At 38.8% G+C, this 16,376-nt stretch overlaps 4 protein-coding genes across 7 annotated transcripts in view; 3 read left to right on the top strand and 1 right to left on the bottom strand.

Annotated features, from left to right (window-relative positions):
* The window catches only part of LOC111461785 (glucan endo-1,3-beta-glucosidase, basic isoform-like), a 21,987-nt gene extending 14,267 nt beyond the window's left edge, over nt 1-7,720 (top strand). The window contains exons 2-5 of one of the 3 annotated variants that reach the window (XM_023105435.1): nt 4,460-4,554; nt 4,672-4,785; nt 5,663-6,625; nt 7,265-7,720. In XM_023105435.1, coding sequence (XP_022961203.1) covers nt 4,482-4,554; nt 4,672-4,785; nt 5,663-6,618 — 1,143 coding nt within the window. In that variant the 5' untranslated portion in view covers nt 4,460-4,481 and the 3' untranslated portion in view covers nt 6,619-6,625; nt 7,265-7,720. Of the gene's footprint in view, nt 1-4,410; nt 4,555-4,671; nt 4,786-5,662; nt 6,626-7,264 lie in introns of those variants that run through there. The other 2 variants (XM_023105436.1, XM_023105434.1) reach the window with 2 other exon arrangements.
* On the top strand, nt 628-3,685 carry LOC111461786 (glucan endo-1,3-beta-glucosidase-like). 2 transcript variants are annotated; one of them, XM_023105437.1, is made up of 3 exons: nt 628-893; nt 979-1,107; nt 2,589-3,685. In XM_023105437.1, exons 1-3 carry the CDS (start codon nt 827-829, stop codon nt 3,533-3,535), a joined length of 1,143 nt encoding a protein of 380 aa, XP_022961205.1. In that variant the 5' UTR covers nt 628-826; the 3' UTR covers nt 3,536-3,685. The 2 variants fall into 2 exon arrangements, with proteins under 2 accessions (XP_022961205.1, XP_022961206.1); XM_023105438.1 differs by lacking the exon at nt 628-893 and having other exon boundaries at nt 1,019-1,107; nt 2,470-3,685.
* Nucleotides 7,479-8,679, top strand: LOC111461344 (pathogenesis-related protein PRB1-3-like). The gene is made up of 2 exons (XM_023104841.1): nt 7,479-7,587; nt 8,258-8,679. The coding sequence occupies exons 1-2, from the start codon at nt 7,479-7,481 to the stop codon at nt 8,677-8,679; spliced, it is 531 nt and encodes a 176-aa protein (XP_022960609.1).
* Nucleotides 8,680-11,043: 2,364 nt separating this feature from the next.
* LOC111461783 (zinc finger CCCH domain-containing protein 46-like) lies at nt 11,044-15,789 on the bottom strand. Its single transcript, XM_023105430.1, has 8 exons — nt 14,494-15,789; nt 14,192-14,371; nt 12,943-13,122; nt 12,755-12,855; nt 12,386-12,640; nt 12,153-12,303; nt 11,668-12,042; nt 11,044-11,579 (listed from the first exon to the last, which is right to left on the bottom strand). Exons 1-7 carry the CDS (start codon nt 15,480-15,482, stop codon nt 11,865-11,867), a joined length of 2,034 nt encoding a protein of 677 aa, XP_022961198.1. The 5' UTR covers nt 15,483-15,789; the 3' UTR covers nt 11,044-11,579; nt 11,668-11,864.
* Nucleotides 15,790-16,376: the final 587 nt, after the last annotated feature.

Below are 16,376 nucleotides of genomic sequence, written 5' to 3'. Positions count from 1 at the left end.
ACCCAAAAAAAAAAAAAAAAAAAAAAAAAAAAAATTTGACAATCCGAATTTTTGGGTTGGGTAAAAAAAAAATCCATCAACCCAACCCAAAACTTAAAAAGAAAATTTGACAACCCAACCCGAAAATAGAGGGTTGAGTTGGGTTGGGTTGTGAAAAGTTTCGGGTTGGGTTGGGTTACCAATCCAACCAATCCGAACTTTTGGGTTGGGTAAAAAAAAAATCACTCAACCCAACCCAACCCAACCCGGACCATGTACACCAGTATAAAACAATACCCTAATCTAACCTAAGGGTGACACATAACATGCATCTATCTTAACATTAGTCGCATGGCTATAATCGAGACGTCTTCTTTCGTGCATAAGTACCTTACCTTTACTTGGAAAATAAGAGTAATACATAGTTTCAATATTTTAAGAAATACTAAGTAACCCCACGGTTGAGGTCAAGAAACGAGAGCATATGGAGTCATATTTGGGACCTATCAATTCATAACATCATCAACTTCCAGTCCCAATAGAATTGGATGTGCAGTACTTTTCTACTAATGGTCCAAGCAAGCGCACATGGACTCCTAGATGAGCTCATATACGTACCCTTGGACTTGACCTTCCACTAGCTTACACTCACTCTCCCATGGTGTTTTGAACAAATCAACCCTCCAACACCCTATTTATTACGCAATCAATTTCCAATTCAATTTTTTCCGTTGAAATCTGGGGACAACCTCTCCACAGAAGTTAAGATGGGAAGGAGAAACAGAGGTACACGCCTCTCCGACTTGAATCAGTTCAGTGCTCGTTCAAGGCTTCTTCAATCTTCTCCATGTTTCGCTCCGTTTTTGTTCTTCTCCTTGCGTCTTTGATTTCTCTTGTTTTCCACCGATTCATAGGTAATTTCGTTTTCCGGTTCTAACTGGCTCAATTTCCTAGGGTTTTAATCGTATCGTGATGAATAAGCATCTTGTGGTGAAGCAGGTTTGAAGTCGGGAAATATGGTGATGGCGATTGAAGATGTGGATTCTATGGCTCTTTTACCGTTTGGATCTGCTTCTCGCATTGGCAGCTTCTTTCGACTTCCTCAATGTGGCGGCCCTCGCCGGACAGGTACTCTTTCTCATCACTTGTTTGTTTTTTCGTTCTTCTGAATGCATTTCTGTGGTTTACTAAATCGTTTATTTATTCAATTTTGAGCTTGTTGCTTCTGATTGGCATCCCACAACAATTGTTTTAGCTAGCATTCAATTGGATTCTGAAATTTGCCTGATATTTTGGGATTCATGTCGAATTTCTGTGTTTCAGTTTCTTAATCTTTTCTTTTTCTGTAACTAGGATAATGAGCTCCATTCTTTGTATTATGCTTATTGTTATGACCCACTCACCAATCTCGAGAGGCTTTCTTCAACTGTACACCCACTAAAATAAGATATTTAGTTGCTAAGATTCGATTCATAATCATTTGGGTTTTTTATTTTTAGTTTTTGAAGATTGTGTTTGTTCTATACATATTCATAGCCAAATCCCAAAAACAAAAACAATTTTAAAAAGCAACTTTTTTCAGTGTTCTGAAACTGTCTAGTATTTAAAACATTCATAAAAAGTAGATAACAAAATAAAGAAGTCCGTTGTAATTGCCCAAGCTCACCGCTAGCAAATATTGTCCTCTTTGGCTTTTCCTTTTAGTCTTACCCTCAAAGTTTTTAAAATAAGTCTGCTAGGGGAGGTTTCCATACTCTTATAAAGAATGTTTCGTTTTCCTCTCTAACTAATGTGGGATCTCACAATCCCCTCCCTCGGGGGCCAGCATTCTCGCAGCACTTGTTCCCTTCTCTTTTGTTTTGGGACCCCCAATCCACTCCCTTTGGGGCTCAGTGTCCTTGCTGGCACACTGCCTCGTGTCCACTCCCTTTGGGGCTCAGCCTCCTTGTTGACACATCGCCCAGTGTTTGGCTTTGATATCATTTGTAACAACCCAAGCCCACCGCTAGTAGATATTGCCCTCTTTGGGCTTTCTCTTTCAGGTTTCCCTCAAAGTTTTTAGAACGAGTCTCCTAGGGGAGGTTTTCACACTCTTATAAAGAATGTTTCGTCCTCCTCCCCAACCGACGTGAGATCTCCCAATAATAGTGTTTATATAAGCTTGATTTTCAACCTAGGAATTGAACAAAACCTTACCACCCTTAGAATCTTTTCTAAGATCAAAAGGGGAAGGAGACTCTACAATTTCAGATAATATCAAAAGGACTTGGTGAGTGCACATATCACATTTACATCCGCACCTACAAGATTATCCAACGAGTTGATTGTTTCAAACGTTCCTCATACTCAAAAACCATATTTTGCTTCTCTACCATTATTGTTGATCATGCTCTGATTTGCATTTGACTGCCTAAATATGTCTATGGTTTATGACCATGCATGATTCTTGTCAAATATGTTGCTGATAAAATGAGACAGGATTGTTATCAGTACTTCGAAAATGGATGGATCTATTCATCTCATTTGGGCTGGCTAAGCAATCTTTGTTTCCTGCCTCCAAATTGATCAATGTTACTATTGTTTGATCATTCATATGGTTGCAATCGTAGAATCCATTGGTGTTTGCTATACAAACTTAGGCAACAATTTACCAGATGCCAGAGAAGTAGTACAACTATACAAAATCCATGGCATTGAAAAAATGAGGATCTATAATCCGGACACAGCTATATTAAACGCTCTTCGGGGATCGAACATCGAAGTCATAGTAGGCATCCCGAATACCGACCTTGAACGCATTGTTAATCTTTCTTCTGCATCAAACTGGGTCCAGAGGAACATCCAAGCCTATGTGCCACACATCAAATTTCGATATGTTGCTGTTGGTAACGACGTGCAGCCATCTGATTCCATTGCTCGTTATGTTTTACCAGCCATAAGCAGCATCAATAGTGCAATTTCAGCAGCCAATTTGCAGGATCAAATAAAGGTTTCCACAGTAATATCCATCAGCTTGCTGTCGAACTCCTCGTTTCCTCCATCTTATAGCTCATTTAGTTCAGAGGCTAGTGGATTCATAGAACCAATTGTTCACTTTCTGGCTAAGAATGGCTCACCCCTTCTTGCTAATGTGTATCCCTACTTCACTTATACCGATATCACCCGAACCATCAGCCTCGACTATGCTTTGTTCATGCAATCGCCAACTCTTGTGATAAGGGATGACAATTTTGAGTACAACAGTCTTTTTGAATCGATGGTCGATGCTCTTTACGTAGCACTAGAGAAGTCGGGTGGAGCTGAAGTGTCAATCGTGATAGCGGAGAGCGGTTGGCCATCAAATGGAAGTGCAGCTGCCACGGTCGAGAATGCAGGTACATACTATAGAAATTTGATGAACTTTGTTCCGACCGGGACACCGAGGAGGCCGAGAAGAGCTATTGAAACCTATTTGTTTGCTATGTTCGATGAAAATTTGAAGCCTGTTGAAATGGAGAAACATTTTGGTTTATTCACAGCTGACAAGAAATCAAAATACCAACTTAGTTTTAGTTAAAGGGGTCAATTAGCAGGGCCACTTATGTTTTATATGTAACAATGTAGATCATATTATGAACTAGGTTGTTAATAGCAAAAGTTAATACTTGGTTTTGATGATGAACGATTTTAGAGTATATAGAATAAATTGAAAGTAATCGATTGATGCAAATGAAAATATATGTATCATGTCAGTTTAGAACGACATTCATTTTTTTGTGTTTTTTCGAACTTGAAATTTCCTGATTGTTTGATATATGCGATGTTATAAAGTATGCCATATAGTTTTAGATAACATCACATACATCAAACAATCATATAATCCCAATGACGTATGCCATATGTAATAATTGTCATGTTATGAGATTATGTTATTGATGTTGTATGATGCATAAACTTTCATATGGCATGTAATGTAAGATATGTAATGCATTCGCTCAATGTTTATAAAACGTTAGAAGCCATGCATGTTAATTGTGGAAGTTAAGACAAGCCATGAAGGGAGGTATGACTTGCATCATACATATATGACATGAATTGTAAAATACGAACTCATATATCTTATATGTCACTTGCATCGAATGCTTTCGTTATGATGAGTACGGACACATACAATACGATATCTATGCCATGATATTATGTGGACTCCTTTTCCTCCACGGTTTCAGCAGCATGAGCGTGTACCAACTGAAGTGTAGGTCTAGGAAATCGGGTCATTATAGAACCTTTATGGTTATTAAGTCATATAAACTCCTCCGTGGACCAGACCAGATGAGACTAGATGAGATGAGAGGGAAAATGAAAATACATTTTTGACCCACTCCTAAAGTTTAAAGAATAAAGGGCATTTTCGTCTTTTGACATGTCTTATTGCCCAATTTATCAATCATCCAGTCTTCGACGACTGTGACTGGCAAAGGAAGGGAGATTCCATAGAATTGAGTCCATGGAAGGGTGGGCGTAAAATGATGAAGAACAGAGAATCCACGCTTTGCTCCATTAACGTTCTCCTCCTTCTTGGAGCTCTGATTCCTCCAGGTAATTTCCTTCCATTCCTCTGTTTTCGATTCAAGAACCGATGAACAAATTGACTCAAATTCTGATATAGGGCTTTTAATCGTATCATAACGATTCTGAATCGCCATGGTCAAACAGGTTTCAAGTCCACAAATATAGCGATGGCGATTGAAGATGAAGATTCAATGGCTCTGTTACCATTTGGATCTGCGTCTCGCTTTGGCAGCTTCACCGCCGGTTGCAGAAGCCCAAGTATTTTTTTTTTCCTCTCTTTTCTTTTATGTTTTAAGACTATTTATGCCCTCACACCTCAAATTTAAAAAAATAAAAAAATAATTAATTAATTTTTTTAAAATTAGACAAAATTTAATTTTCAATTTTATACGATAAACTTTATTGGGGATTAAGAATCTAATAGACACAAACGTTCAAGTCCGTCCATGATTAAGTCTGCAATTTAACCTAATTTAGGTTAATCTTAAGGGCCAAATTTTTTTTTTTTGGCTTTCCCTCAAAGTTTTTAAAACGCGTAGGTTAATAAGAGGTTGTGATAGAGAGACGTTTCACACCTATATAAAGGGTGTTTCATTATCCTCCCTACCAATGTGGGATCTCAGAATCCACCTCCCTTCAGGGTTCTCAGGCTCATGTCCATCCTCTTCGGAGCTCAGCCACCTCGCTGGCACATCACCCTGTGTCTAACTCTGATATTATTTGTAATAGCCCAAGCCCACCACTAGCAAATATTGTCTTTTTTGGGTTTTTCCTTTTAGGGTTCCCCTCGAAGTTTCTAAGACGTGTCTCCTAGGGACAGGTTTCCATACACTTGTAAAATGTATTTCGTTCTCCTCCTCCTCCTCATCCTCAACCCATTGGGATCTCACTCCTTGACTAACCATCTTTTATAACCATTTTTTTGGTCGTTTGAAAATTAAGTTTGTTTCATTGTAATTCTATTATATAATTCTAACCCGTATTTCAAAAATAAATTCCGTTAAGTAAGAGTAACGTTTATAAACTTAATTTTTAAAATCAGAAAACAAAAAATAAGATGGCTAACAAACGAGACCTTCCAACTTAATTACCGAACCTACGACTCAAACGAGCGATATATTTAATATTGTTGTAGGTGTTGGAAATATGCACATTGGAGTTTGTTATGGGCAATTAGGAAACAATCTTCCCTCCACAAGAGAAGTTGTGGCTCTCTTCAACCAATACAACATTAGAAATATTAGACTCTACGATCCCAATAGAGCTTCACTCAACGCTCTTAGTGGCTCCAACATTGAGCTCATGCTTGGCCTCCCCAACTCTGACCTCCAAACAATCGCTTCCAGCCAAGAACAAGCCAATGCATGGGTTCATAACAACATCATAACCTTCCCTAACGTCAAATTCAAGTACATTGTTGTAGGCAATGAAGTCCAACCCTCGAGTCCCGACGTCGAGTTTGTCGTCCCGGCCATGAAGAACATCTATACCGCACTTTCTACTAACGCCTTGGTTGATCAGATCAAAGTTTCCACCGCCGTTGACACTGGCATCCTTGGTACTTCCTTCCCTCCTTCTAGTGGCTCCTTCACAAAAAATGCTCGATTACTACTCGACCCCATCATTCGTTTTCTCAATGACAATCGCTCGCCGCTACTTGTCAACTTGTACCCTTACTTCAGCTACGCTGCCAACTCGAGAAACATTCGATTGGACTATGCTCTTTTCACAGCGCCATCGACGGTGGTCACCGATGGCCAGTTTAGTTATCATAATTTGTTTGATGCAATTGTTGATGCTATTTATGCTGCATTGGAGAAGGCGGATGGGAAAAATTTGGAGATCGTGATAGCGGAGAGTGGGTGGCCGACGATGGGGGGTACAGCAGCGTCGGTCGACAATGCAAGGTCTTACATCAACAATTTGATTCGACATGTCAAGGGAGGGACTCCTAGGCGTCCGAAAAAATCGATTGAGACTTATATTTTTGCCATGTTCGATGAGAACCAAAGGAATAATTCCGAGATGGAGAAGCATTTTGGTCTCTTCTCTCCAAACATGCAACCTAAATATCCTGTCAACTTCAATTGAGAGTAAGGTATTGATATTGATATAAGTAGAAATTTGATATTGTGTTTTATTTATTTGAATAAGAATCACACGTAAAGCTTAGAATCTTGGGTTCTTACTGTCGGGTTTTGTTGCTATTGATTGACATAGTTCGTAGTTCTATGTTGGAATGAAGTGTAATAGCTCAAGCCCACCACTAGTAAATATTGTTCGATTTGGTCTGTTGTGTATGGTCATCAGCCTTACGGTCTTAAAACACGTCTACTAGGGAGAGGTTTTCACATATTTATAAAGAATGTTTCGTTCCCCTCTCGAACCAACATGGGATCTCATAATCCACCCCTTCGGGAACTCAATGTCCTCATTGTGTCTGACTCTGATACCCTTTGTAATAGTCCAAACCCACTACTAGCAGATATTATCTGTTTAGACCCGTTGCATAGCATCATCAACCTCATGATTTTAAAACACGTCTACTAGAAAGAGGTTTCCACACCCTTATAAAAAATGTCACACGAAGGTTCTCTATCATTCTTATGGAGGATTTTGCACACCCTTTTAAAAAAATCGTAAGACTGATAATGATACATAACAAGCTTAACTGACAATATCTACTAGCGATAAGCTTGAACTATTACATTAAAACATGAACTCGTTTTTGGCACAGGTGGGTGGGTGGTGCAGAGACAAGAAGCAGTCAGTATCATCTTGGTTGAATTTTGAGGCCACACAAGAGTCAACATGCCTCCAACACCGCAGAAGAGATATCATTTCTATACCATCTCATCATGCCTTCATCAATCTTCTCCAACTTTTGCTCTCTTTCTCTACTCCTTCTTATAAGTTCTGGTGAAACAGGATTGAAGTCGAGTAATATGGCGATGGCGATGGTGATTCAAGATGAGGATTACACGGCTCTTTTACCGTTTGGACTTACGTCGGGTATCATCGGCAGCTTCATTCCTGAATGTCGTGTCTCTCTTCCTAATGGTACTCTTTCTCATCACTTGTTTCACTTTTATATCTTCGAGTTTTGAGCTTGATGCTTCTGAATATAGTGTTCGAGGAATCGATTTAGAAACAAAGTTAAAATAGATCTGATTGGGATAATGGGTTGGGTTAAGTTGAGTTGGGAACGTAACTCTTGGTTAAACGGCTAACATATGAAGTTTTGGTTAAAAACTTAACGTCACCGACTCAATTTACTTATTAACTCATTCAATTTCTCTCCCGTTGCTTCAATTCTTCCGACTCAATTTAGGATTTGTTGAGTTCAAATAAATGAAAATTTTATAAATGACCCGAACAACCAAAACTAACCCAACCCAAAAGATTTATGGTTGAGTTGGTTTGGGTTCATGAGTTATGTGATATTTTGGTTGAAAATTTTACCGTCCAAAGAACTAGTTGGGTCTAAAAGAATATCTTAACTCGACCCAACTCAATCTACAGACACTCCTATTGTTTGTTTCATTATTTACTCCCACCCACGTGCCGTCCTTCCTCTTTAAAGAACTCAGTACCCCAAACACAGATTTATTAACTCCACGAAACATCAAACTTCATAACTCAATCGAGCGCCTTACCCGGCTCCTTAGATGTCTATTTTAGACCCCAAAAAAAAGGTTTCCTCAAGCTCTCCCTCACCCCTTCTCTCTAGTTGAAGACAACTCACCTGCTGCCTACATCAATGCCCACAACGCTGCTCGTGCCCAAGTTGGTGTTGATCCTATCAAATGGGATGAGAAGCTGGCAAATTATTCACAACAATATGTCAATGAACGCATCAACGACTGCAAATTGGTGCACTCGGGTGGGGCTTATGGGGAGAATCTTGCATGGGGAATGCCCGACTTGACAGCCACCAACGCAGTCAAGCTATGGGTGGATGAAAAGCAATTCTATGACTATGCCACCAATTCATGTGATTCTGGCAAGGTGTGCGGCCATTATACACAAGTGGTATGGCGAAACTCGATAAGAATTGGATGTGCAAGAGTAGAGTGCAACAATGCCCGCGGTGTACTCATTACGTGTAACTATGACCCGTATGGCAATGTTGTTGGTCAAAGACCATATTGAATGATATTATCAGAAAAATGAAACGTTAGTCTTGGTTGAGAAATAATGTAACTATTTTTAATTGAGTTGATCAAAAAATTAAAAAACAATCTAGAACTACCATCATAAACAACCGTCATCAATGTATAATGACAATGAAAGCTCAAATTGTCTACGAGAAGTAGGTAACGTGACCATGTCATAAGGGATGCAGGAAAATATGGACACAATATTAGGTGTCGAATCCAGGACATGGGTTGTTACAAATAAACATACAAATTACTTTAGTAATGTCAAGTGAAATGATATTAACTTTTGATAGGTTTTATGTGCTTGTAAGTGTAGAGTGCTCGAGGGAGCTAACATGTTGTCTCATATTCTCTCACTTCATTTTAGCATCCCACTTGAATAATACACTTCTTGACGGCTCAAGGCCATTATTTGTTCTTATCTTGTCTTAAAATATTCAAGTCACGTGTTGTTCTTCTAGGTCAATATATTTGGTCAAAACGAGCATCGAAACCGATTTCTTGAAGACCAAACTGACCCACCTAACAAAAACACCACCAATCTGAATCAAACCAACCGAAACCAACAAAATGTCCCAAATCAAACCAACCACAGTTTTAGTTACTAAGAAAACCGAACATGTATCGACAATGATAGTTCAAACAAATCGAACCAAAAAAACGTTACATCTTAGAGCTCATGTGACAATTCACAACATCATGCAATCGAACCGAACTAAATTGGAAGTGGGGGTTAAAGTATCACCCAAAAAGAGATATGAATTCAAATTCAAATCATGATATAATGAGAAGTACATAAATGAGTTCATATACATACGTACGTGTATATAATAAAGTCATCAAACTCTGACACTCACAACTGAGTCATGAAAGACTCCAAATTTTTCAAAAGCATCTTGGAAAAGCACCAAAAATAAACTTGCAATAAATGGAGAATTATAACAAAACAAAATGCATAGTCATCTTGGCATCCAAAACGAGATGCCCCATGTGCTTCCCAATATGTGTTTCTCTCTCTATATGGTGTCTTCTTTGCCCTCAAACCGAAGTAATGTAACAGTCCAAACTCATCCTAACAAATATTGTTTGTTTTAGCCCATTATCTATTGCCATCAACCTCACGATTTTAAAATTAGGCAGTGCTAGCAATGAGTTTGGGTTGTTACAGATGATATCATAGTCAAATACCAAGCCCGAAAGAAGGGTAGATTGTGAGATCCCACATTGGACTTGAACTCAGACAATATAACAACTCAAATCCACAGTTAGTAGATATTGTCTCATTTGGCCCATTAAGTATTGTCGTCAGCTTCACGATTTTAAAACGCATTTGTTAGGGAGAGATTTCCACACCCTATAAAAAATGTTAGTGGTGGACTTGAACTGTTCTAAATGGTACTAGAGCCAGACACACTGGGTATAGAAAGGAAGTGAATTGTGAGACCCCACATCAGTTGGAGAGTGGAACAAAACATTCTTTATGAAAGTGTACAAATCTCTTCCTAGTAGACGCGTTTAAAAAACCCTGAGAAAAAGTCCAAAAAGAAAAGCCTAAAGAGGACAATATCTACTTACAGTGGGCATGGGCGAGGTTGATAGAGACAAACCGAAGCAATGTAACAATCCAAACTCACCGCTGACAAATATTGTCCATTTTGGTCCATTATGTATCGCCGTCAACCTCACGATTTTAAAACCAAGCAGTGCTAGCAATGAGTTTGGGTTGTTAGAGACAAAGTCGTTCTAAAATTCTCATTCAAACCCCAAAAATGACCATTCACTGATACAAATCAGATTCCTCCACTTAAGAGTTTCACTCATAAAAAGGTTAAGAAAAGTAAATAGTAAATGGAGAGAGTGGGTATCTCTTAAAAGTCATCAAAAGGGCCCAATAAAAGAGAGAACAGCTCAGATGAGTTCACATGTGTGCACCATATTCAACCACAACCACTTCTGATATGGAAGCCAGAACAACAAAGCAGCTCAAAAAACTGTAAGAAAAAAAAGAAAAAAGCTACCAAACCAAATAATTTAAATTGATGGCAGTACAAAAGTTGGCGCCTCCCCCCTCACTCCCTCCAATGCACACAAAACAATGCCCATCACAAACAAGAACAACAACAACAACATATGTAATATAATAATAATGTAGAGAGAAAAGGGAAGGGAGTGTTGGATTGATACCATTTATACCATGTCAGTGCCCCCATGTGATACCCCTTCCTTGGTCCTTCCACCATGTGTGGGCCTAAACACAAACAGTGTGAGACAAAACAGTCCTCTAAAGCTATAAACTTTCACAAACCAAATCAAAATCCATTTTTGTCCTTGTTTTGTCAATTAGCAAAGGAAAAAGAAAAGAATAGTATCATCAAATTATTATGTTCTTGAGGAGAAAAGGAAAAGGAAAAGGTGAAACCAACTCCTACTTTGTTTGGTCCCAATCAGTTCTGTGATCATTTCATCAGTTAGCTACACTACACTACACTACACTACTGGCTGCTATGTACAAATGTGGCTCTTGTGAGCTTCACAGAAACTTCAAATTCTACCTAACTATGAACGCGAAGAACGAACATAAGAACTTATGTGTAGACAAACGATGTAAAAGGGAGTTAACCCGACCGGAGTTCTTTAGTCAGCATGGTCCAGCACACACCCAAATAAGGCACAAAATAAACACAGAAGAAACCTAACTCTCATGAACCAAATCATCTGTCCTAAATGTATGAATTTATACGTATTTGCTGTTAGGAGTGTGTATTGATGAAGATGATACTTGTGGAGATCGTCTCTATGGTCGTAATAGTAGATCTACTCCTCAAAGTAGGTATACTTTCTCTATACATCTCGGGATAATTCTTCTGCCTGCTATATGCTTCTCTAATTTTTCTGCATATATGAAACACGAGCGATATTAGCAGTTTCATTCGCTCGAAAAATAGCAAAAGGTTGATGAGTAAGAGATGAGTGATCTTACCCTAACATTGTTGATATCTGCTGGCCATGCTCATGTAGTTATTGCCTATATTTCAAAAGATTCACACAAGGAATAGAAACCTAAGGAAAGTAATGTATCTTACTTTGAATTACAGACTTCATAAATTAGCATGACGGGAAAGTGAACAACCACAAGAGGACGACAGGTTGCCATTCGACCGTGGAGTAAAAACGTTATTAAGGTGAAGTTATGTCACCAGCAGGACCAGAAGGCAGTGACGAATTGCTCTGGGACGATGACGGTAAGGTATTGGGACCGCATCCATCCGCTTTAAGAGACGAAAAATCAGAATGTTGACCCAAGGTAGATTTTTTAGGAGAAGCGAATGGACTATCAGGAAGGACCTGCTCAACACTGACCTCGTGCACGAAGTAAATTAAATAGAAGAAAATGGTTAATACGTCGTACCATTGAAATAATTCGACCATCATCAGGATGTTCTAATCAGAAGCTAAATTTTAGACCTTTTGTGAGTTTCGAGCAGTTCAGAGTTGTAGCCATCTTCGGTTGCTTTGCCCCGGCTGTTGCTTTGGATAAAACAAGAACTCTCGTCCAGTTGAAAGGTTTGCGGCGTGCTTATTGCGTTGTTGGTAGCTACTTGGTTATTCTCATGACCTGAAACAGCTTTCACCATTAGCTAACAGAATAAGTCGTCTGGTAATCGAAACGAGAGAAGTTCGAGGAAGAATCAGCGAACCTTCAGCAGCTTCTTGATTTATAAAATCAGGAGGATAAATATTCTGATTCATTTGATTATGAGATTCAGTGGACAATGGAGAACAAATAGATAAATTATGTGGGTGATGGTGGTGTAGCTGATCGTTCTTCAAGTCGGGAAGTTGGAGATTCAGTAGTCGTCTTCCCTGAAGTTCGAGTGCTTGCTGCAATTCAACTTGCTCTTCTAGTTTCCTACGCAACATCATCCCTTGCGTATTATACATCATTCGTGCTCCTGTCAATTGAACGGAACGGGAAAAATGAGAGGCATATTCATTCGATTCCCCAGCTTTTCAAGAACCAAATGGCTGTAAGATTTGGGGCATGAGTATGCCTACTTATTTCATACCGAGATTTAGGTCATACGGATCCCGGGTGTCCAGTCCAGAGGGGCTCAAACAAGGAGTAAAGTCACCCCTGTCGAGCTGCTGTTGTTGATGCTGCTGCCTCCTACATTACATCCGTATTATAAATGTCAATTCTATAAAGGTAGAGAGGGAACAGTACCGAACGCAAACGAGTTTATGATAAACGTACTTTTCTGGAACTTTTCCCTTCTCCTTGTACGGTTTCACGAGCACTCGTGATTCGCATATGAAATGTGGATTTCCCTTTGCTAATATTTGTTTAACGGTTTCTGGATAGACAAATGTAACAAACCCGAACATCCTCTTCTGTTGGTATGGAATCCTTACATCTTGCACGGGCCCAAATTTGCTGCAAACGGATACGAGTTCATCAAGATTAGAATCAACGAAAAATGGTCAAGCAATAAAAGAACTTCATGACAAATACTGAGAAATTGATAAAAACCAATACGGCGTTTATCACGACTAATGAGAACCGTTCCAGCGCATCTAAAGTGACAGCAAAAGCAGATTCTTTGTCTCAGAAACATGCTCTTAAGCATATCACTGAGTAAAACAATGTAGGTGCATAAACAAGCATATGCATATGTAGTGCATTTTATCGATATCAACGAGCGTTGGTGTTGCATAGTGTTCATGCTTCTTCAAAATATACTCGAGTATTTAGCTTTTCTTTTCTTTGCTTTCTCTTTTGTTAGGAAACAACACAATAGAGACACTGAAAGCACGATATAAAGTAACTGGAAAAGGGAAGCAAGTAAAATCGTTGAGGTAAAAGTATAGGCAAAGAAACGTTCACGGGAAGATAGAAAGATATTAAAACATCTTCCAAGAACAAATGCAACAAGATGGATAAACACACAACATCGCCTATATACAAAACTACATCCAATTGAATGTCGTTGAAAGAAAGAAATCTCGTCAAGGTCATAAAACAAAATAACATCATAAGAGACTTCTTCATTCTATAGGATTTGATAGTACTGAAAATCTATAATCCTCCGAATCGATGTTCAAGCCTAGGTGGACAAACAAGTATCAATCGAATATCAAACCATCTAACAATGTTTACATGAAAAAAGTAGCCCTCATCCTTAGAGTTCACGGGCACAATCGTACAACCTTAGAACAGATTTTTGTTCAAGTAAGGTCGTAAAAGTAGCTCTCATCCTCAAACCGAAGTTGTAATAGAACGAAGAACGTTCGAACAGATGGTTCGTGGGTCTGGTAAACGCAAAATTAAGCGAGAAATGGTTATTTGTTAAGGATCAGTACAAAGGGAAAGCATTCGTGCTCGAACCTAAGCTTATTTCACTATGCATTTAAAAACATCAATGGCCAGCTTCCTTAAAATCCTGAAAATGACATGAATGGATCATAAGCACACAGAAAAAAGACCAGCACACCTCATTGGTTACCTGAAATACTCCGAAACATCTTCATCCTTGAAGGTGCTATCAGCTGGGAATGTCAAATAAATCTGTCTCGAGGCCGAGTTTCGTTTCTCGGCAGCCAAAGCCAAGAAATCATTCCTTTCACTCCTTGACATTCCAAACTTTTGAAACTCATCTCCCATCATAAGCGCAGCTGCGGTAGCTCTATATGATCCATTCCAAATAAAGAAGAAAGATTGCGTTACAGATCATTATAGGCATCATATACTATATATAGAAGAATGACAAGTCAAAGCACTAAAGTTGGTTAGCTATCTCCATCATACCTATGAGTATCATTTTGTTGTTGAAGTAGAAAATTGATATACTTATTATACTGTGAAGGTGATACTCCCGCCATCAACTCAGACGCCGTGGCCAACCTCTGCTGTTGCTGAGCAGCAGCAGCCTTATATCTCATCAACTCCTCACGCTGCTCAAACAAGCTTTCTAGTTTGCTAGGAGAACCAACAATGGCGGCAGAAGGATCAACCGAATCAGAGAAATCGCCATGCAAGAACTTGCAATTGCTACCATTTTTACAAAAGCCTCTAGCAAAGTAAAGACAAGGCTTATACCCAACTCCAAATCCACCATCTTCAGAGCCAAAACAAACATCACTAGCAGAATAGCTTCTTCTATGAAAAGGGGTCTCAGCATTGTCCATAGATTGCGTCCAATTCTGCAAACCACGCCCTAATTCCATCCTTGGATCTACCAAATCCTCACCTCTTGAAGAAGAAGACTCGTTAAGAAACGAAAGGTAATCGTTCACTTGAGGCTCTTCAATGACATTAGAATCCACAAACCCATTTTTGTGCTGCAAAAATGGAGGCATTGGAAAAGGGGCAGCTCGAATGCTGTCATAAGAGAGAAGGGGGCTGGAGTTTGGGGTAATGGCATTGTTAGTGATGCCTGAAAGTGACCAAGAACCCGTTGAAGAAGGAGAAGAAGGGTTTTTACTAAAGTCAAAGCCATTATTAGGGATTCTAGGCGAAGATTGAGAGAAAGGGTTACTGTTTGAAGGTCGTGCAATAGGATTAAGCGGCGAAGGCGAAGAGGGTGTTGAAGAAGAAGAGTTGAAAGTAAACCCTAAATGAGCTTTGGCCTTCAAAATCAGTGAATGCAAAAGGGTATCAGGCCCAAAAGCCAAACGTATCAACTCCTTATCGCCAAGGTCTTGAATGAGTAGAAACCCCATGATTTTGGAAGCATTTTCAGGCTCCAAGTTCTTGATCTTCGCATAAACCAGAGTAGTAGCTTCATAAGCATCCATATTTCTTCCTCTTCTTCACTTTCTCCTCTGTTTTTGAATCAAACCCACCAAGAAAACACTCCCCAAAACAAAACCCAGAAAGCAAAAGCCTTAAATCCTCACTGGGTCTCGAGAAAATCCCTCCTTTTCCCGAGAAACAAACACAATGGGGTAAGAAATGAGTAGGGTTTTCAAGTGTTTAACGAAGTGGGTTTGGTTAGTAGAGGCAGCAAGTGACAACTTCTATCTCTTTCAATTTCTAAGGGGGGAGAGAGAGAGAGAGAAATGGCGAAGAAGTAGATCTGTAATCTACTGCTTCATAGTTAAAACAGTAATTGTCAAACAGTATAAATTTTGTGATACGTGTGTATTATATGCACTCTGCGTGTGCAAAAAAATACAACTTTTATCATATCAAACAGATTCCAGTGAAGAACATAGGCCCCAATGCTTTCTTTTTCTCCCCTTTTTTCTTTTTCTTCTTTCTAACATAAAATGATACCCAAAAAAAAAAAAAAAAAAAAATTAGAATTAAACCCTAATTCCAAAATTGGGTCCCATATTTTCTCTTCATTTTGTTCTTGGATTTGAGTTTTCTTAATTCTTATTAATGAACTAATCTAGATTTAATGTTATTGATTTATTGATTATCAGGTCAATGAATTAAATATATCATATAACAAAGTTTTTGTTCTTTAATGAAAATGTCTTAGGTTCATATTGTTTTTTATGACACCTGCACTAGAATATTTATAGTTATTGTTCTATAGGGTTGGTTCAAATTTTGTTTATAACACATTGCACCAAGTATAAGGTTTAACTAACGAAACGAAAGGTTGTAGTCGTGTATTGACTAAGAGAAGGGACGAATGAATGAACGACGCTACACAATAATGCACTGAACTCATAGTGATA

Source organism: Cucurbita moschata, unplaced genomic scaffold, assembly GCF_002738365.1.
Source record: "Cucurbita moschata cultivar Rifu unplaced genomic scaffold, Cmos_1.0 Cmo_Scf00025, whole genome shotgun sequence".
Lineage (NCBI taxonomy): Eukaryota > Viridiplantae > Streptophyta > Magnoliopsida > Cucurbitales > Cucurbitaceae > Cucurbita > Cucurbita moschata.
The sequence above is the reverse complement of the archived record's forward strand: the minus strand, read 5'-3'. Positions and strand labels throughout refer to the sequence as shown.